At 38.2% G+C, this 22,080-nt stretch overlaps 1 protein-coding gene across 1 annotated transcript in view; it reads left to right on the forward strand.

Annotated features, from left to right (window-relative positions):
* Pcmtd1 (protein-L-isoaspartate (D-aspartate) O-methyltransferase domain containing 1) overlaps positions 1 to 22,080 on the forward strand; it is a 71,727-nt gene that overhangs the window by 43,797 nt on the left and 5,850 nt on the right. The window contains 4 exon segments of the mRNA XM_032906486.1: positions 2,038 to 2,140; positions 14,484 to 14,655; positions 16,980 to 17,103; positions 18,126 to 18,127. Coding sequence (XP_032762377.1) covers positions 14,602 to 14,655; positions 16,980 to 17,103; positions 18,126 to 18,127 — 180 coding nt within the window. The 5' untranslated portion in view covers positions 2,038 to 2,140; positions 14,484 to 14,601.

Raw genomic sequence — 22,080 nt, forward strand, 5'->3', positions numbered from 1 at the left:
TGTCCTTTTTGACAGTATAGAATGCCAGCAATATTTTTGTTCATGCCTTATTTTTTTATTTGTTTGTTTAAAATGTTGGAAAAGTATTACTAAAATCTTAGTGGATAGCGGAACTACAGGTTTCTCTTAGATTTTATCTTAATGGATCATAGAAGGTAGAAAGAAGCAATTAGGTTAACTTGGTGTAACAGTGGTATTAACTTTAAATTTTAACTTTAATGATTATTGTTTTAAGTTTGAGTGAAAAGGGTACTTGAAGCAAGTGACTGATGGATGTTCCATCCTGTATCTATAGAAAGACCAGGAGAACAAAGTTAAGACTACTTAAACAACAAGTTCATCCACCAATAGAAGTTGCCATTTTCTGGCAGGTGGAGGAAAACCCAGCCCACTTTTTTCTATTCACTGGCTTCCATTATAGGTGTCTGTCTATCTACAATGCAGCTTTAACTTGAGTGAACTTTTAAACTAATCTTTTTTTTTTTCTTTTTTTTTGGAGCTGGGGACCGAACCCAGGGCCTTACCCTTGCTAGGCAAGTGCTCTACCACTGAGCTAAATCCCCAACCCCTAAGCTAATTCTTTTATTATTATTTTTATTATGTTATTATGTATATTTTATATTATGTTTTATTACTTTATTACAAGGCTGAACAAACCCTTTTATATCTAAAATATATATAGGTTGGGCATATTTATTACCCCTTATCTATCTGTCTTCCTCTGAGCGCTTTTAGGCTGAACTTTCCCCACATATATTAACTCCTTTGAAACTGAAGTTTTACATCTAATTTTGGGAGAAGGGTTTTGTTTTAATGAATCTTCAATTTTTTTTTATTGTATTAGGAATATTAAGGAATGTTAAATGAGGTTTCCGTTTTCAGTCGAAAGCTTACCAATGTATAAGTAAGGAAACAGAAAGGAAGTGCTTAGGATTGCCTTATTTTGCTCTCTTGTAAAAACATACTATTTCAGTTTAGTCGGCCTGTGACTACTATTTCCTGTAAACCTGTGACTGGACAGGTAGTGATAGGACCAACCCTTGAAGTCATTCTGCATTGCATAATGCAAATATCAAATATGTTTTAATTTTTTGGACTATTTGAACATCTAAATTTGCTCATTTGTAATTGACTTTTCTTAGTACTTTGTGGTTTAAAGACAAGACTGATAGGCATTTATTGTGACAGACACTAGAGGACTCCTCCAGTTACAGATTCTGTAAAGAAAATCAGTAAACTCAATATGGTAGCATACATCTTTAATCCCAGCACTCCAGAGGCAGAGGCAGGAGATTGTCTAAGTTCAGGGATAGTTGGGTTTATAGAGAGACTCTTTCTCCAAAACAAGAACAAGAAGAAAACACAACCTTCTTAGGAATCCTTGCAGCTTGCAGAAAAAGAATTCAGAGCACAGAACCTATTGGGCTCCATTTTAGATGATGAGGAGACCTTGATTGTCAGCTGCAATTGTGTATTGCCTTTGTGAGTAGAGTGGGCACCCAGAAGAATGTGGAGGAGTAATGTTAGAAAATACTGAGTCCTAGACCTCAGTGAGCAAGAACCATTTGCTACTTACAGGGAGCACTGAGTAAGCTCTCCCCCAGCCTTTTTCATGGGAGGTCTTTCCAGCCATCATCATGTATAAAAAGAAGTATGGCGTGAAAAGCTTGAGGTTTGCTGGAACTCTTAAGTACACGCCCGAGAACCACAGAGTTTGAGTAAAGCGAAGCTGCTGGTAAAGGCACCTCAGCTGGGTACGGTGATGCATACTTCCTCTTGCTGCTCAGGAAGCCGAGGCAGGAAAACCACAAGGCAGAGACTTGAAGGCCAGTCTGAGTGAGCAAGTTAGTAAACAGGGCTGGAGGTGCAGAGTGCTCAGAGGGCGACATCTGGTTCCAGCTCCAGAGAACAGCAAAGTGACACCGCTGCACCTTAAACCTGGGGCCATGTGATCATTTGCTATTGATAAGTGCACGGGAATTAGAATTCTGGGGCACACCTTTAATATTTTTTGTAAAAATGCTTATGTAATTACAGGTCCTTTTGGAATAAATCATGGGATTGAACTTCATTCAGATGTGGTGGAGTATGCCAAGGAAAAACTGGAGAGCTTCATCAAAAATAGTGATAGCTTTGATAAGTAAGTATTTACACCTGTAGCTTTGGTGTGAGAGCAATTAATGAATATGTGTAGTATGCCTACTCTTAAACCGTATTAGATTATTAATCCTGGCTAGTTGAGTACAGTAGAAATCTCTGCTATGCAGTGAAAAAAATAAAGTTACAATGTAATTTTTTTTAAAAAATTATAGATAAATGTTTGATTCCTGATCTTTCATTTATTAAATGCCATATAGTTAACTTTTGGCTAGAAAATAAGATATTTGTACTCACAGTACTTTTCTCTACCTGATTTTAGCCTTTTGGTTGGTAGTTTAACTGTTTTCTGTTTGTTTATAACTTATATACCAGCATACAAAGGTCCCTCCTTACTCCATAATAAGTTTAGTAGAAATGACTGTATAAATGTTTCTGTATGTGTTATGTGGGATCATGTTTGGGAAATTGCTTTATGGAATTGTTTACTTTTACCCTGGCTTCTCTTTCTAAGACATATTGCATAGATTTTGATCCTTGGCCAGCAGTGAAAGTGAAGATTTGAGGTGTAATTGCACTGAAATTCTGCCTTGACAGTTTTGTGGAATAAGGGCTCTTATGGTTGAATTTGAAATAAATCCTATGCACTGAAATAGCCTTCTCTATGTAGGGCTTCAGTGTGCCCTATTTCTGTATAGCATGTTGTAGTTTCCAATAGAGAAAGCCTTTAAAAGGATAGGAAGCATAGGCCTAGAACACAGTCACTAGACAACAAGGTTTCAATGTAAAAACTGAGACTTCAGACTTGGCTTTTAGCAGTGGTCCCTCACTCATCCCTAGTCTGGCTGTAAATGCCCGTGTGAAAAACTGTAGGGAGACCTGACCACTACCCAACGTTTCATCTCAAGAGCAAAGCCTAGAGGAGAGTTCCAGAATCCAACCAAGGACACTTTGGACATCGTCCTTTTCTGCCCTTTTGTTCTCTTCCCTCTCCAGATGCCCTTTCATTTCTGTCTTCTCTGTTGTGGGTTTGTATCTATCCTAGTGTGAAACGCTTGGACTGGTTGAAGAAAACAAAACTGATCCTTACAGCAGCTCCTCAGCTCCTGCAGTCCAGCAGAGGCTTTGTGCAGCAGAGGCATGGTGATGGCGGGATCACTGAGCCCCCCAGGCAGGCTGAGGGAGTTTATGCTCGGTTATTTTTTTCTATAATACACACAATAGATTTAAGTTGGCCAGGTACATTTTCAATTTGCCGAACAACGTGTCTCTTTTGTAGATGTGTTTGTAAGAGTTTTGCCTGCATGTCTGTGAGTACAACACACACTTGTCTGGTGTCTACAGAATTCAGGAGACGGCATCTGATCCCTTGCACTGGAGTTAGAGACAGTTTGAGAGGTGGCATGTGGGCGCTGGAAGTCCACCCACAGTCAGTCCCCTGTGAGAGCAAGTACGCCAAACTCCTGAACATCTTTCCAGCCCCTGAATAACTTTCTTTAGGAATAATTAACACCTAGTTCATACTCTCAGTTATTTTCAATTGCCTACTGCATTTATTCCAAAAAGAATGACATTTAACAGAAATCAAAGTTATTTATTACCTTAAGTTGTTTAATAAGAAATCGATATTAAACTTTAATATCTGTTTGTGTCTTCATCATTTTTCTCCTAATGACTGGTTGCTGAGTTTTGAGATGTGGGCAAGATTAATTTTTATTTAGTTATTGGGTTCTTTTTTAATTGTTTGATTTTCTGTAAAACATGTTTTAATATTGAAACTTAATCTGCCCGTAAGAAATTTTGAATACATTTTAACTTAGAAAGTATAAAAGTAGTATTACCAAAGGCTTACAAATTTCTAGTAAGATCTGTTGCATATTAGTTGTTAGTACGTTTTATCTGTAGATACATGAAGGGTCAATTTCTGATCATTATTCAACAGGCTCAAGGAAGCCTTGAGTCACTAAGGCAAATCTGTTGAGGTTTGCTGCTGAGACGTGGTCTGGGCAACAGTGAAGAATGCTATGATTTCAGGGATTTTCATTTTGTATAGCGTAGCTAATCCGCTTAAAGGCTATTTAGACGTCTCATTTGTTATTTACTTGTTTAATGGTGTGTGTGTGTGTGTGTGTGTGTGTGTGTGTGTGTGTGTGTGTGTGTGTGTGTGTGTGTGTGTGTGTGTGTGTGTGTGTGTGTGTGTGTTGTGTGTGTGTGTGTGTGTGTGTGTGTGTGTGTGTTTGCTCATGTGAGTATGGGACGTGAAGGCATGCACACACGTGTGTATGTGTGAGGCCAGAGATTAATGTCCAGGGATCTCTTTCCTCCATCATCACTCTTTCCTCAGCCACTCTTCATCTGTGTGTTTTAGACAGGGTCTCTCACCCACGTTGAAGCTCCTCAGCTGAGCCAAGCGTGTGCTGCAAGGCTAGGCCTTTCCCATAGTTCTAGGGGACACACACTCAGGTCCCCACGAGCATGGCAGCTCGCATCCCTCCTCAGCTCTTTTTTCTCTCTGTTTCAAACAAATGTTTTCACATAAAAGAATTGAATTTTTTCTGCTTGTGTCTGAATTTTTGTTATGCAGGTTTTTAAATTAATACCTAAAAATGGTGCATCGTATTCAGTGAAGAATATGTGCTTCCTTGTGACATTGAATGTTTTTGCTGTTCTTCTTAAAATCATTAACCAGGTGCTTGTCATAGTTGCTGACGTTTTACAGCTTATTTTTGAAACACTTTATGTTAATCCATTCTAAAGAAGACAGTTGGAGCAATTTTATTTTACTTCTTAGCAGGCGGTATTGTAGTCAAGCTTCTATTGTGATTAAACACCATGACCAAAAGCCATCTGGGAAGGAAAGGATATATTTCTTCTTAAAGCTTAACGTCCATCGCTGAAGGTAGTCAGGGCAGGACCTCAAAAGCAGGAACCTGGAGACAGGAACTGAAGGAAAGGTCACAGAGGTGGCTTCCTACTAACTTGTTCCCTATGGCTTGCTCGGCCTTCTTTCTTATCACAAGCCAGGACCACCAGCCTAGGGATAACATTGCCCACAGTAGTAGTCAGGGCCTCCCATATCAATTATAAATCAAGAAAATGCCCCCAGAGACTTGTCTACAAGCCAGTGTGATGGAGACATTTTTTCTCATGGTTCCTCTTTCCAGAAGACCCTAGCTTGTGTCAAGTTAAAAAACAAAGTATGAACAGGTATGAAATGCTACTTATTGTTCAATATCTTACATTGAACTTATGTTCTTGTATATGGAGAGTAGCTAGCACTAGAAAGTTGTTTCATTTCACATAGAATAGCAACTGGTGCAAAGTTAAGTAACCAAGTCTACCGTTGTTCATTTGGCTACTTTTTATTTTTTTTACATAACTTGGTTTGGGTTACCAGTTAGAGGATATATTTCTTTCTTCCTGTCATACTTATTTCTTGATGATTCTTTAAGTCTTTTTAAATGTTAAGGTATTCTTACTTTGAGTTAAAAGATTAGAACATTTGCAGGGTGTAAAAAGTTTCTGTTGTAGACCGTTTCATATTCAAGTGTGTATACAGTCATATGTGTGCATATCAAAATAGAGATCAAGGAAAATGGGTCATTAAACTTTGTGTTGGTATCCATCATCTCTAGAATTCAGCATATAGAGAACAAGTGCGTAAAATCTAGTGCTGTTCTTCATCCGTGGAGTCAGAGCCTTCTCATCAACTCCTTCAGTAGTAGTGCTGAGTTGTATGTGTTTTCTTACATGTATGTGCTAGGATCAGGATGAGCTCTCTCATAAATGAGAGATTGAGAGATCTATTGACTAACCAATGTTAGAATATCTAATATACAATGTAGGAGTGTGCATGTGCGTGTGTGTGTGTGTGTGCGTGCGTGTGCGTGTGCGTGTGCGTAAATGCGTGTGTGTGTGTGTGTGTGTGTGTGTGTGTGTGTGTGTGTGTGTGTGTGTGCCTTGTGCTGAGGCCTGGGTTTGTGTCTTAAATCCTATTTGTTCTTGGAGTAAAAGTGTCCTTACGGTATGGCTTTTGAATTATGCTAGAGCTGCACGAACAGGTAGATATTCTAACATTGCTTAGTCAATAGATCTCTCAATCATCAAGATTTTTTTGGAGCTGGGGACCGAACCCAGGGCCTTGCGCTTGCTAGGCAAGCGCTCTACCACTGAGCTAAATCCCCAACCCCAAAGTTCACTCTGATCTAGATTGGTATTGGGGCCTTATTTGTTGAGGTTTTTTTTTTTTTTTTTAAAGATTAGGTGCTTAGTTGAGGGGCTCTCTGCAAGCACTGTGGCTAGGAGAGTCAGGAAGGAAATCCAGTTCAGCAGGACTCAGTAGCCGGAGTCAGTTCCAACTTCTAGAATCTGACACTGACTGGGCAGTTTATTTTAGTCGTATTTAAGCACAGGATAATTTTTGGAAAAAAGATTCCTTAATGATAATTAACTATCCCATAAAGACGGGCTCACCGTAATCGTTTATGGGAGTCAGGTGAGGCCTGGCTCTACAGATTGGAAGCACAGACCATCAGGCTGTTAACTACATCTGTGTTCTCTGTGTTCGGTTTTCTGGGCTGAAAATGGGCATACATCTCTTCTTTGAAGAGACAACCCTGCATGTTTAGCATTCCTTTCTGGGTTTCCTAGTGCTTTTCTATGAGCACAGGAACCTTTTCCCTTTACATTTAGTCAACAAGAGAAGGAGGAAGTTGAGGGAGTCAGATCACCCTCAAACCAGTAATTATGCAGTAAACAAAATACATCTGTCCAGGTGTGAATGCGTGGGTGAGAATTGTAGTTAGAAAAACTTAAATTGTACAAACTTTGACTTCACGGAAGAGCTTGTCACTAGTAAAACATTTATTTATAGCTATGTATACGCATTTATTTAATACAAATGTGCGTATTTGGCTCTTTGGGATCATACAGCATTAAATTCCTGTAATGTCATTAGAATGTATATCTTCCTTCCAGATGACTAGAGAGAGGACTTTGGAGATGCCTTTTTATCTGTATCTTATTCCTGTATAGAATGGACCATTATTACCATGTAATGGGGCACATAGATGAGTCATAATGAAAAAGGTCGTATGTGGTCAGAGTAGAACATCTTTTGTCTTAGACCAGTGGTTCTGAACTGTGGGTCACAACCACTTTGGGGGTTGACCAACATTTGATGTGTCCCATATCCAATATCTTGCATATCATATATTTTACATTACCATTCATGACACTAGCAAAAAGAATTATGAAGGAGCAAAAAAATAATTTTATGGTGGCAGGTCACCATAACATGACAAACTGTATGAAGAGGTAATAGCATTAGGAAGATTGAGAGGCACTGTCTTTGACTCTGGCCAGTTAAAATTGATTAATTTTTTTTTTTAATTGGTTTGTCCCAGAATTGAGCTGCTCTACAAACTGTAGCCTATCCTCTTAGTTTACGAAAAGTGAGGTAGAACTCTTATTTGAATCATGTTTTTCCTTCAGATAGACTCAAGCAATGCCACTAATGTGCTTAGACACATTGGCACAGTCAACTACGACTGTACAGCTTAGCTTTATTGAATGAAAAGCAGTGCATTACCTTCTGTAGTTTTCAAAAGCCACAACGGATGTATGGCAGTAATTACTGTTCTGGTTTTACTTGTAGTTTATTAAAGGTTTATTTTTTATAGTGATTTGTATTTGAAAATTAAGTATTTCTGTATTGAGTTTTGTCACTGGAGTAGTATAAAGAGAATTGTATTGAAATCATCTTGCTTTTGTAATTAATTCATTATCTTTAGTATTTCCCAATACCCTTCAGATGCTTGTGTATTTTGCTATACTAATAGTGTCCAGAAATAATTTTATACAAGTTATTGCAAGTTGTAAGCAGTTTATTTTTCTTTTTTTTACTCTCCGTGGGAATGAGGATTAAACCCAAGGCTTTATACATGCTAGATCATTCTAACATTTAAACTACATTGTCAGCCTCTTTAAAATATGGTTTAGAGCCGATCATGATAAGACATACGTATAATCCCAGCACTTGGGAGATTGAGGCAGGAGAGTGAGTCACTGAGTGTTTCAAGCTAGCCTAGGGTTCAGAGTCAAACCCTGTCTCAAAAGTGTTCATTTCTTTCTTACTCCTCCCCACCTTCCCCCTTTTTTGTGACGGGGACTTGTTAAGTTGCTCAAATCAACTTCACACTTGTGGCTTTCCGCTTCAGCTTCTACAGCAGTGGGGTTGTAGGGATGAATCGCAGACCTTGCTAGACTAATTTTAATGTGACAAATAATCAAATTGTTTGTACAGAGAATCCTTGAAAATAGTAAAAGAACACACACACACACACACACACACACACACACACACACACACACACACACACCCTCTACCTGTGCAGGGAATAATATGGCTTTAAATGACTTAACTGTCAGGTTTTCTATAAAACATTTAGTGACTTTTTCAGTAATGTGGGTTTCTACAATGCCACAGTAATGCGGGTTTGTTTATTCAGTCCAAACAAACAAATGGCACTTTTTTTTTTTTTAATACTTTGCTTCAAATAATTCCTATATTATCCTAAGATGAGTCTGATGCAGTTGGTTGGAAGGGAAAACACTCTGAAAGGTAAAGTCTTTGTTTTCTAATTTTAATTCAACAGTTTAGTTATTGATTATAAGGTATTTGAATGGTATGTCTCAAGATCAAGAGTTGCTTTTAGCCCAGCACAGATGTTTAAAGTGTTGTCTTATTTTTAACAAAATAGTCAAACTGTATTTAAATGAAATGTTTTAAGAAAAAGATTTTGTGATTTCATTTGTCAGTTTGTTTTGGATGAGATGTAAGAAGAAGGTAGGACTCTTCCCCAGGTCCTTGAAATTCCTTTATTCCATTGGAATAATTGTCTACAATTTCAATGACAGTGTCCTCTGGCACCTAATAAATTAGGTGTGCAATTGCCAGCCCCAACGTCACAGTGTATTGAAGGGGAATGTTGTTTTTTCTACTCTCAGTCAGCTCCTAGACCTAGACTATCCGTCTAAGAGGGAAGCTACAGGGCAAGGCTAGGTCACCCTGATCTCCTAGCTGCTTTTCAAAAGAATTATATGGGCAAGTTGGCAAGGTGCCTGCTGTGAATGAAATCATCTGTCCATCTGAAGATGAAGATAACCCAACATGCAGCTATAAAGAAAGCCACTGCTAAGGTAAGTGATTGGAATCATGGTCTTACTTTGGGCAAGTGTTTATGTTCTCAGCCAAGATGTCTGTATGTTCTGCACTCTTCCATAAATTGTTTTCAGTGCACAGCTTAGTAAGAGCAAGTGAAATGTGTTCCTGTGGGAGTCTCAATAGTCATTGTTTTTTCAGGTTTATTTCTAGTATGCCTCAGGTGAATGAATTTATGTGCATTTTAAAGGCTTTAAGACTTTCCTTCCCTATATACAGATAACTTTAATGTTTGGTAGGAGATTCTGTTTGGGGATTTTTCTAAAAATAAAAAAAAAATCTGCTTATTTTAACTTAGGTGCAACATTTTAATGGACATCTAATTTTAATATAGAAACCAGGGAAAGAACATCTGAGCCATCTTAAATATAACCACATATATTTGTCTATCGTTTTGGTAGATTATTACATTCCTCAGCTTTCATATGATGTGTACTTTGTATGAAAAGATGTAATTTGGATTTCCCTTTTCTGTATAGTCTAAGCTGTACTATATGTATGATTTCTTAGTACCAATAGTGCTATTTTATTTATACACAGGAGTTCTGCACAGATTATTGCTTCAATCTTCTAGATTACACAGAAATTGTTGTTAAGGTTTAAAGTGTGCTTTGCCTCTGCATTTTAAGAAACGTGGGTGTGGCACAGCTTTTGGAACAGTCAACAACTAAGAATTATTTCTCTTCTCTTGGAAGAATCAATAGGAGTTATACCTGGATAATAACATAACACTGCTAATTGCCACTGTCTATGTCTTCATTCAGTTATTAATGAGCATATCTATAAACGTGCCAGCGTTTACCAGGAATATATTTTAATTCATAATATTTTTGAGGAAAAGGCCTGCAGTGGAATATCTGTCACCGTCCAGCTGACTAGTGTGAGATTATTCCATGAATGCTGTTGTAAAGGTGTTGTGACATTACTGAAGCAGTTCAGATTCTCCACTGTATACTATGTAGAAGCAACTGGAGGTTAACTTCTGTTCAAAAACTTAATCTCTGTCTATATGTAAGGCTTAAAAATGTTAACAATATACAACTTAAGTTTTTTTTCTTTTTTCTTTGTGAAAAATTTATTGCAGGTAGCAAATATTAAACATAATATTTAAGTATAATGAATAATGGTTGAGTGGGAGATACTTTGGCGAGACATTTCTGGTTTTCTTTTTTATTTAACACTGTTATACATTGGTAGTGACTTGTATATTTGGCTTATAAATTATTTTCTATTTTAATTGCAAAAATTTCCCCACAGTTTTAGATGTCTCAATTTTTATCAATAAAAATAGCACAGTGCTTTTGGGGTTTAAATTTATTTATTTTTCTTAATGCTTAATTTATTTTGTTGTGGGTGGGTCATGGACTTGGAGGTCAAAGAACAATCTGGGTTTGAACCCAGGTCGTCAGACTTGTCAGCAGGTGTCTTTACCCTCGGGGCCATCATACTGTATTTTCCGGGGATCTAGTAGGCTCTCAAATTTAGGTGTTCAATATAAAGAAGTTAGTATGCTAAAGCATAGGAAGCAAGTGAATTAGAAGTCTATTTCATTTGTATTAGTGGACATTGGAGATTGGAATTTTCTCCCAAAATTACACTTCATCTACACATTTAGGTAAATAGACTTCTTGATATCTTGATTAGAAGGGAAAAATTGAGGTTATAACTATGAGCATGCTTTTAGGTATTCAGTTATGTGACTTAAAGCCAAGAGTTAGGGTTTTTTTTCACATGTTGAAACAATGTATGTAAAGTGTTGCAGGTATCAGTCAGCATCCTGGTCTGTGCACCACTACATCACTTCTGAGTGCAGTGGGCCTTTGCCAGCCATCATGTTCTGAACTACATCACCGCTGAGTGCAATGGGCACATATATTCACTGTAATTTTGTTTCTAGGCAAATTTCTCTTTAGATCTTCATAATTTGAGTTCTTATTCAAAGTTGGTAATTAGAAAAGGTAATGCATATGTATTTTTTACATGTTTTTCTTAATTGAATAAATGCATGGGGGATGTTGTAATAGGTAGACGTATCAGAGATAACAAAAACCAACCAAACAAACAGAAGATAACCAGAAAGCAGGAAAATATTCCAAAGACAAAACAGGAGAAAGTTCTTGTACCACCTGTCTGCATGAGACAAGCAGATGGCTAATTGTGTAATATTTTGTTCTTTGTAACTGTGTAAACATTGTCTATTATTAGTTTGCAGTGTAAAAGTATTATTTAAATAGTTTATATCTTTTATAAAAAGTTTTTGAAAATTTATGTGAATTTTATGTATGGAGCCCACCTCTCATTGGGCTAGCCACATTTTAAGGGCTCAGGGTCTGGTTAATATCTGTCGTCTCGGATAGAATGACTCTTAACCTTTCAAATCAAAGCTTTTAATTTCATGGAAGCTTCTGATTTCCAGATCTGTTTCTTTTCACCTTCAATCTTAAAGAGTCACATTCTTTCCCTCTAAATGCTAAAGCACTTACCACAATTGTAAATTATATTGCCATGAGTGGAATTGTCTTGTCCATTCCCCTGTGTATGCAGTGAGTACCCATAGCTGAAGTTAGGCCAGATGTGCCCGACTAGACTAACAGGACTTGTGCAGAGGCATACATTTTTAAAACCAGGCACAACATTCTTGAATAACGTTCTGTGGTTTTAATTATAAATTGCTGACTTCTAATGGTGTTTTCTTAGATATTAGTTCTGCAAGCTGCCCTGTTTAGCTGTTTAATAGATTTGTAAAAGAACTTTAATAATTCAAAGTCATGAATTTTTAAAAGATTCTGAGCATGTGAAGGGATGAAGATTTACAGATAGAACTTTCTGAGAATAACTTTAAAAAGATCATTTAACATAAATTTGATAAAAAATAAACCATGCAATTCACAGCATGATTACTTAAAATAAAAAAAAATTACATTTTGGGACTGGGTCAGTAAGTTGGGTTAAGGGAATTTGTTGATCCTGCAGAGTGACCAGGTTTGATTTTCTGTACTCACATGACGGCCCAGAACTATCTGTAACTCTAGGCTTCCATAGGTACCAGGCATGCATGTGGTACATATCATAAGTACAAGCAAAACACATGTACACATACAGTAATGAGATATATAATTCTAAACAGAATTTGCATTTTGACCCTATTTTAAACAATTAGAGGTTGGTCTATATAGATTTGTGTCTGAGAGAAATTAAATGTGGGGTAAGTTAATACTTTTAAAGACTGATTTCATTTTGAAGCTGGTAGCTTAAGTGTGAGTTGGAAGTATAAAAGACACTCATTAATTAAAGGTGGCCAGTGAGGGAATTTTGGGGGAAAGGAACAGTGCACAAAACTGACATAGCAATAACTCTTCGTGGTTCTCACATGAAACCAGAGAGAAGTGATTCAGTCTAGCTTCAGAGAAGTGTACAGAGCCTGTAGTAGTACTTAGAAGTCTGCTTGTGTTGTAACAGAGCACAAGCTACCTGGTGGGACCTTCTGATGCCTCAGGGCCTGACAGGCAGCATCTCATGGTGGGCACATATTTGGGAATACTTCATAACATTTTTGAGGTGCTCTTGCTTTGTGACAATTGTTTTGCTCTCTGAGTCCTAACCCTGTATGACACGTGACTTAATCCCTTTGAGGTGGTTTTTCTCATGAATTTGTTATTTCCTACTAGTGTTGCCCTCTTAAAGATGTCAGTACCTCTCAATGTTGCCATACTTGGTGACCAAATTATAGCACAGTGTTTTTGAAGGAGATAATAATCGTACGTAATACATACAGAACATAGTATGCCCTTATTCTTTGCATGGGATCAAAATGATGGAAGGGAATTCTGGAAAATATAAGCAGTGAGATGGAGTTTACAGTTAAAAAGTTAATTGGTCGATGCCTGGCTCACTGAGAGTGTGTGGAGATAAGAGTACAGTGTGCACTGCTCTTAACTCTACCTCCTAGCTCTTTCAAGACTTGCTGCTTCCCTTTAGCTCCATCTAGAAAGACAGTAGAGAATGAAGGAAAGGGCACAAGACTCCTTAAATGTATGTCCATAGATGTATCTAAGCTTTAGTGAATTTTAATGAGAACTAATATGTACTATTAATTATCAAAGGATGTTTTCTAAAGTAAAATTGATTATGATTGAAATCATTTGGTCATTCAGTGTTTGTCAAGCTTTTACTGTAAATTACTTCATTTGTAATAATCCTGCTGTATGATTGATTCTATTACTATCAAAAGATGAAGAAATTAGTTTTAAAAGACTGGATATGGTTGGGAATGGTGGCTCACACCTATAATTCAAACATTTAGGAGGCTGAAGCAGGAGGACTTCAAGGAGTTTGAGCCCAGCTCGAATTTAAGGTCTAAGAGATGAAAAGAATTGCATTTGCATTGAGGTTTCAATTTTAATTTGTATAGTAGTCTATTTTTCTCTTTATTGACAGAATTTAAGAAATAGCATTGAAGTCTATAAAGACTAGTTTGGTATATAACATTACCAGGAGCCAGCATTATAACTTGGTTTGATGAACCTTGAAACCATATCTTCTTTTCTGTTGCTTAAGAAAATCATAGGGGCCAAAGCTGAAGTTTAAAAAAACGAAAAAAACAAACAAACAAAAAAAACCCACTCATTTTATTTCTGTCCCAATCTTGTAAGTTACCTGGCCACAATTTTTACGAAAGCCACTCTATCCTTCTTAGTGGTTGCAAGGGTAATAGCCAGTAGATTGATAGTATTTCTTGGCCAAAGCTGTGCTACTATTTTTTGTCAGCAACAGTGGCAAGCAGAGAGAAGTCTTTGAATGAGCCCTTCTCCTTTCTGCTGGGCCTCCATCTGAAAGAAGTGAAACCTTTTCCTGTCATTGACTTTCATCCTCAAACTTCAATTTAGGGCCATCTCAGATTGTGGTTTGATGGACTTTTCATTTAAGGTTAAGTTTTGCATGGTCTAAAATAGGTTAGTGCTTTGTATGCTGTGTCATAGATAGCAAAACAATATCCTTAATCGGTGTTAAATTTCATGCATATTTTTAAGTAAGATTTCCTAATTGTATTTTATCCTTAAAATTAATTTTGATAGCCTTGTTTTTTCAAGGAAAGGGTTATGGGGATTTGTCAAAGAACTAATGTTTTATTTAAACAAATTAAAATGTTTGCTTTCCCACACAGATTTGAATTCTGTGAACCCGCATTTGTGGTGGGTAATTGCCTTCAGATAGCTTCTGACAGTCATCAGTATGATCGAATTTACTGTGGTGCTGGAGTCCAGAAAGACCACGAAAACTACATGAAGATCTTACTCAAAGTTGGGGGCATATTGGTCATGCCTATAGAGGATCAGGTACCTTCACTGTCCTACATTTGTAACAGGACAGTTGTAACCTTGGTAATTATTAGGACTCTGTTACAGGGAAAGATAGATTGTAACTTTAAAAATAAGAAATAGGTCTTTACATATCTGCATGTATGTGCATAGAAGGAAGCTCGAATGAGATCCTTAAATATTTTAGGCACAGCAGATGTAGAGAGGAAGTATGATGGGAGACTAGAGCTCACTTGAGTAGTCAGCCTCACCCAGTCAGTCAAGTCCTCATTTGGAACGTATCCAATTGAATGCATATCCTCTGCATGTTAAGTCTGGTTTGTGACCGGCTCCAAGCGTTTAGCTTCATAAATAAAACAAAACAAAAACAACTTCATTGAGGGGCTGGAAAGATGGCTCAGTAGATAAGAAGGCTATAATTATCAGAAATGTTTCTGGAAAGACCAGGGATAAGTTTGAATAGTAGAGGACTTGTCTCTCAGGTAAGGTTATGGATTCTCCTTGGCAACACACATTTATGGTAAAAGAAAAAACGGGCATGCCTGGCTTAGTGGGAAGAGAAGAGTGCAGTGTACACTGTTTTTTAACACCTGTACACAGCACTTGTACTTTCCTTGATTTACTTGAACATTTCTGAAGCTTGCACTTAAACTTACTGACTTGTTTGGTTTCCTTTAATCATGTGTTTGAAGATAGGTTTCTTGTGAGTCAGGATCTTGTTCTATAACTCAAGCCAGCCTGCAGTGCAGGACATTGGTGTCTCAGTGTATGCTGCGTTTAGAGGCATTCTGAAGTCAGAATTAATAAAATCCTTTTTGTGGTTATTTAAAGCATTAAACTATATTTATTTATACCACGTATGTGGGTGTATGGCGGCATGCCTCAGAACACATTTGGAAGCCAAAGGGCAGCTTGTAAGAGTTGTTTTCTCCTTTGGCATGTGAGTCTCAGGGATAAAACCCAGGTGACATGTTTGGCAGCAAACATCCTCATCAGGGAGCGATCTCTCTGGCTTTAGTTGTGGTATGAAATTAAGGGTAGAGTTAGAATCTCTTATCACTGTTACAAGGAGTATAAAGTGAGTTCACTAGTATAGTCCTCTTAACCAAATTACTGAACCTATTTCATCAGACTTTTATTTGGGGAGGCAGTGTTGTGTGTAGATCTGTGGAAGTACTTGTGCAAGCTTTTGTAAGTTGCATGTAACATAGAGACTCAGCCTGGCCATATTCAGGTATTTCTTCTTTGTACTGAAACATTCATCTTGGAACTGGACGCATGGCTCACATGTTAGGAATGCCAGTTGTGCAGTCACAGGGTAAGAGCTAGGATCTTAGACTCGGATAACAAGCTGGTTGTCCTGCAAATGGCTATAACTCCAGCTTCCTTCACACTCCAGCTTTTGGTTTCCACACATGAACATGCTCAATGAGGTCCTTCCCAGACCACATGTGTATAAATCCTTTTTGTAAGTTCATCTTCAATGGCATATGTGTGTAATTTATTCACTTTGAATTTCATACATATGAACAATATATTTTGAGCCTATTCATCTTCTAACTACCCAACGTAGATTCTCTTCCCAATGACTCCCTCCCAACCTCATGTCTCCTTTTTTCTTTAAATGACTCAGGAGTTCAATTAGTGTTATTCTTATGCATGAATGTGTAGCACCATTCACTGGAGAATTGTCAGCCTAACAAGGACTTCATTCCTAAAGGAAACTGACTCTCCTTTTCCTAGCAGCCATCATATATCAAGCAATACCTCTATTGGTATGGGTGGGGCCTTCCTGGAAATGCTAAAATTTTGATCCTCAACTGTGAGCTCACAGGTGCCATGGTCTTGTCATATCCAGAAAACAGCATTTCTAGCAGTATGACCTAGTATGACCTAGCATTTCTAGTATGACCTCTGGCTCTTAGAATTTTTCTGTCCTCTTTTTGGGATGTTCCCTAAGCTTTGGGAAGATGTAACATAGATGCCCTGTTTATGGCCAAGTACTCCACAAGTGCTTACTCTCTGGAGTGTTTGGAAAATTGGGAGTTTCTGATAAGGACTGAGAGTATTACTCACGATGGACAGTTCATTGCTATGTTTACTTAGTCAGATAATAGGAGTAAGTTCTCTCCTGGGTTCAATAAGCTCCTTCACTGGTCAGACGTAAAGTAGCGGGCATGCATTTCTTGCAGAGTAGGTGGTAGAGTTCTTGTGTTATAATATATACTTAAGTAGAAATATCTTAGTTGCATTTAAATGTTAGCTTCTTATTGGCAGTTATTCTTGCAAAAGTTTGACATTAAAGTAATAGAATTGCTTTTTTTCTTGTTTGACTCCAATAGTTGACACAGATTATGCGGACTGGACAAAACACTTGGGAAAGTAAAAATATCCTTGCGGTTTCCTTCGCACCACTAGTACAGCCTAGTAAGAATGATAACGGCACACCGGACTCTGTGGGGCTCCGTAAGTAGATCTTTGGAATCAGAATGAGTTGTTACTGATGGCATTAGTAGATCATATATATGATTATAACAAATTTAATATGGCAGTAATGCAGTGAGTAGGTTGATTATTCTTAATTTAGTTTAAAAAATAGTCATATCTTTATTTTGTAAAGGGCACTGTATCTTCCAGGAAACTTTGAAGAAATGGATCATACCGACTGTCATTAGTTTGTAATGTGGTAGAAAGTAACTGATTGTGGTGTTATAGAGTACACTTAGATCTACCACAACTCAAACACCAAGTGAATACAGAAAACAAGATTTTATCATAATCAAGCGCCTACAGATCAATCAGGGATGAAGACCAGACTTGTGAGCCGAACTGTGACTCCTACCCCAGCCCCTTACACAGAATGTTACAGAACTTTTAAGCCTGAAAACCATAAACATCTCTGCCAAGTTAGTTAACATTTTTTTTCTACCAATCAGAATTTGGGGAAAGGAAGCTTTTCTAGGTACATTTCCCTATGGGGTATGGTAAGGTGCACTTCCCTGTTCTCATTGACTGGTTTATTCAACTTGCCTAGCACTCAGGGCTCAACCTGCCCTCCAGGACGTCAGTATCCCACATACATGTCCGTCTGCCAAACAAGATGTCAGTTACCTAGGGAGTTCTTGGGAACTTAGACTTCATTTGATCCCTATTCAAAGGAGATGGAAGGTTCTTTCAGAATGACTTCAGTTTGGTTCCTCTGCATAGTGGAAGAGCATCTAGTCTAAGGGTGGTAGGCAGGAAGGTCTGTTTGCTGCTGCATGATCTGCATTATGATGAGAATGCTGTCAGAGAACCTACTTGGTCACGTGCTCATGGCGGGATTTTTTTTTTTTTTTTTTAAAGTCAGGGTCACCTGTTGACTATAAAGCCAAGAATGGCCTCTACCTTCTGAGTGCTAGAACTGCAGGCAAGTCCCCTATGCTGGGTGGCAGGCATCTTTCCGAGATGGTGACTGTAGAAGGTGTTAGGCTCATGAAGAGCATGAGCAGTTCAAGATCAGGAGCATGTTTGGTGCCTGTGGAGGATGGATCATCACCAGGACCAGCGGGCAAGCAGACTAGTTATTGTGAGGGTAGCTTATGTGGGTGTGGACAGAATTGACTGAAGGCAGAAAAATACCACACTGTGAAGAATGTGGGTGGAGGAAAATGAATTAGTTTTCCCTTTAATGACTAGCTGAGTGTGTTTATGTTACATTGTTTGGAAGGAAGGGAAGAGACATTTTCTTTAGGTTGCGTTTGAGTTGCCTATGAGCTTACAAGTGTCAGTAAGCCTTTGGGTGGGACAAAAACCTACCAAACAACTGAAATATCAGTAGGGAATCTTTACTGTAAAAGATGGTGTCTGAAGCTGTGGTTGGACCACAAATAGATTAAATTACCCAAGGAGAGTGGAGATAGAGGTGGGAAAGAAGGATTAGAGTTGGACCTGTTACCCACAAATTTAAGATAAAACAGTAAGACTCCTTAGTAAGAAGGGATCTAGATATATGAGACATTGGAGACAAAGAAAAATAAAGTCTCAAGAAGCGTGTGGTGGGCATCTGACCTGGACGCAGAGGGCCTCGAGAAGAAGAGGGAAACTATCTTTAATGAGCTTTGTATATCATAATTTTGTTAACCATTAAGTAAACTTCTCTATAGATGAACCTCTGATTTAATGTGCTCTTATTTCATAGGAATCTGGATTTGTACAGAGAGTCCATTTTATTCTTAGTACTTGTTTGATTTTCTTTTTAATTATCTGACCTTGGAATGAAATGCTTGGCTTAGTGTGTGACCTGGAATAATGGTTAGTAAAAAGCAGTATTGGAAGTCTTGGGAAATTCATTAAGTCATACCTATTTGATCCAGTTCCCCAGTTCTTATTATTTCGGGGATGAACTCATGTCAGATAGATATCTCAATGACCGCTGTGTCAGCAGCTTACTTTATCCAGCAGGATCAGTGAGAGGCAAGGAGCTTAGATTTGCATAGTTCTATTAGACTTGTCCACCCAGTTACCAGAGGCATGCACAGGAGTGAGCACAACCTAGCTGTTGGGTATGAGATTTTATGGCAGTACCAGAGGCATAGGTAGCCAAAGTTTTTTACACACACAAACCACAAGCTATTCTCCTCCTGGGGAAATTGAGAGAGGACTCTGAGACCTTTGGGTCCTGTGGTAAGTATCATTCTCTGGGTGTGTCATTGGCTTGAAGGTTTCTTCAGCTGGATGGACCCTGGAGAATGCTGTGGAGACATAGTGACTACTTTTAAGGGTTTATAAAGATCTTCCAGTTTGACTTTGTGTTTCTGTTTCAGCTCATTTAGAAAGAAATTAAGTTCTGAAAAAAATTTTGAAGTTCCCATAATTTAGAAACTATTCTTAATCAACCTTTTAAAAATGCTTATTGACTGTATACTTTGGGTAATACAAAAAGTACAAGAGACAGACCATATAAATAAAAGTATCTGCATAGAACAGGAAAACAAAAAATAAGAATAGTTTAAAAAAAAAAGACTCATTCTGATAAAAATTTGAAATTACTGGACTGCATTCATATCCTTCCAGATATGAAAATAGGAATATGTGCTGGGCGTCTGGCACCTGAGTCAAGTAAGAATCGCTTGTACAGGGTTTATAGTTATTTGACGTCTGTCTACCCATGCCATTCTGTACTAACTGGGCCTACTTAAAGTACTAGTTAACGGTTATTTTTGACATTTTAGTTTCTCTTAGCCCAATAGGAAGTAGTCCAGGCCTCTGTGGCCCATGCTGCCCATGCTGGTGTCCTTACACAGCAGGCGCTTTGTGTATACGCGCACTTCTTCTGCTAGGCTCTGCAGTTCTGTGCAGTGGCCATGGAAGTGCTTTACTCAAGAAAGCTTCCCGTTCTTCTTTATCCGACACTTCCTTTAGGTTTCTATGTGTCTTAGCTAAAGATTGTATTACATGCTAATGTGACTGATAATTGGCATGGATGTTGTGCTGCAGGTTATTAGTTTCCATTCCCTGCCACAGAAACAGAAATGCTAAGTAAGACAGTCAGCGATTGGGTGTTTGTTGAGTATATATGAGTATATATATACTACAAACTAGAAATAAACTCAGCAAGGGCCAGCAAGAGGGCTCAGTGGCTACAGGTATTTGCAGAACAAGCCTAATTACATGTATCTGATCCCAGAAACCCACAGTAGAAGGAGAAAATCAACCCCTAAATGCTCTCCTCTGGCCTGCACGCATGTGCTGTGGTATGTGTATATCCACTGCACACACACATCATCATTATACACATATCATCATTATACGCACAGCGAAAGAAAGAAAAAGAAGGGAGAACGATCATTTGGAATGAACAGGGCCAAACTAAAAGAATCCGTCCTGGGGGCTGGAGAGATGGCTCAGAGGTTAAGAGCACTGACTGCTCTTCCAGAGGTCCTGAGTTCATTTCCCAGCAACCATATGGTGGCTCACAACCATCTGTAGTGGGATCTCCTAACCTTCCTGCTTGAGTCTGTATTAAAATAGTATAATAAAATCTCAATCTTTGGTGAAAGAAAGAAGAGAGGCTCCCCCCCCCTCAAAAAAGGATCCATTGTTCCTCTGAAGTACATTTTCTAAAGTGGGAATGGAAGGGGGAGAGGTGATAAAATGGGATTGATGTCAAGACAGTTGATAATCTCAGAGCCTGGGTACATTTCTTAACAAGTCTCCAAAAGCAAATTTGGAAATCCTGGGAGTTGCTTTCCCTCATCCTTATATAATAATCACACAATGAAAAGGTTTTTAAAATTGTTATTTGCTAAAATTCCATGGAAGAATGAAGAATAAGAACAAGTCTCCTTTTGTTAAAATAACTCACAGTATCTATTTGTTTGTAAAACATTATCCTGTTAATTATAGAAAATTACACTAGACTAGAACACTGGTCCAAAATCCCAGAAAAAGCAATACTCTTATCTAAACCTTGTGCCGATGGGTATGGTAAAAATAAAACTGCTCGTATTTAATAACTTATTAAAATAAAGATACAGTTTTTCCTTTGATTTATCACAATCTTTATTTGACTTAAAATCCTATTTCTTTCCGGGGTTTTATGTGGCATGTGGTTTATGTGCATATAAAACTGTAGAAATGTGATTTAAATTTTCAAAAAGAAGGGTAGGTATTTTGTTTAAGTTTAGGGACTGAGAATACCATAATAAATTATAAAGTTTTATCACATTGGTTTCTGTGAAATCAGTCTTAAAAAACATATTTGAAGTTAGGGTGGGTTTTTGTTTGTTTTTTTAAGAGAAACCAGAGTGTTTTTTGTATGGTTCAACCTAAATAAAATGACTTTTCTCAATCTTGTCCTTTTTTGTTTGTTGTAATTGTTTATTTTTATGAGATGGGTTATCGCTCTGTAGCTCTGGCTGTAAAGACATAGGTCTTTTACAAACCTTGTTTATTTTTTGCCTGTACACGTGTGTGGAGATGCTTGTACCAGTGCTTGCACACACATACAGAGGCTAGAGAAGTCCCGCTTGCACACACACACAGAGGCTAGAGGAAGTCCCAGCTTGCACACACACACAGAGGCTAGAGGAAGTCCCACTTGCACACACACACACACAGAGGCTAGAGGAAGTCCCGCTTGCACACACATACAGAGGCTAGAGGAAGCCCCAGCTTGCACACACACACACAGGCTAGAGAAGTCCTTGCACACACACACACACACACACACACACAGACAGAGGGGGAAGCCCCAACACACACAGAGAGGCCAGAGGAAGTCCCAGCTTACACACACACACACACACACACACACACACACACACAGAGGCTAGAGGAAGCCCCAGCTTGCACACACACACAGAGGCTAGAGAAGTCCCCGCTTGCACACACATACAGAGGCTAGAGGAAGCCCCAGCTTGCACACACACACAGAGGCTAGAGAAGTCCCAGCTTGCACAC

Source organism: Rattus rattus, chromosome 1 (assembly GCF_011064425.1).
Source record: "Rattus rattus isolate New Zealand chromosome 1, Rrattus_CSIRO_v1, whole genome shotgun sequence".
NCBI classification, from domain to species: domain Eukaryota; kingdom Metazoa; phylum Chordata; class Mammalia; order Rodentia; family Muridae; genus Rattus; species Rattus rattus.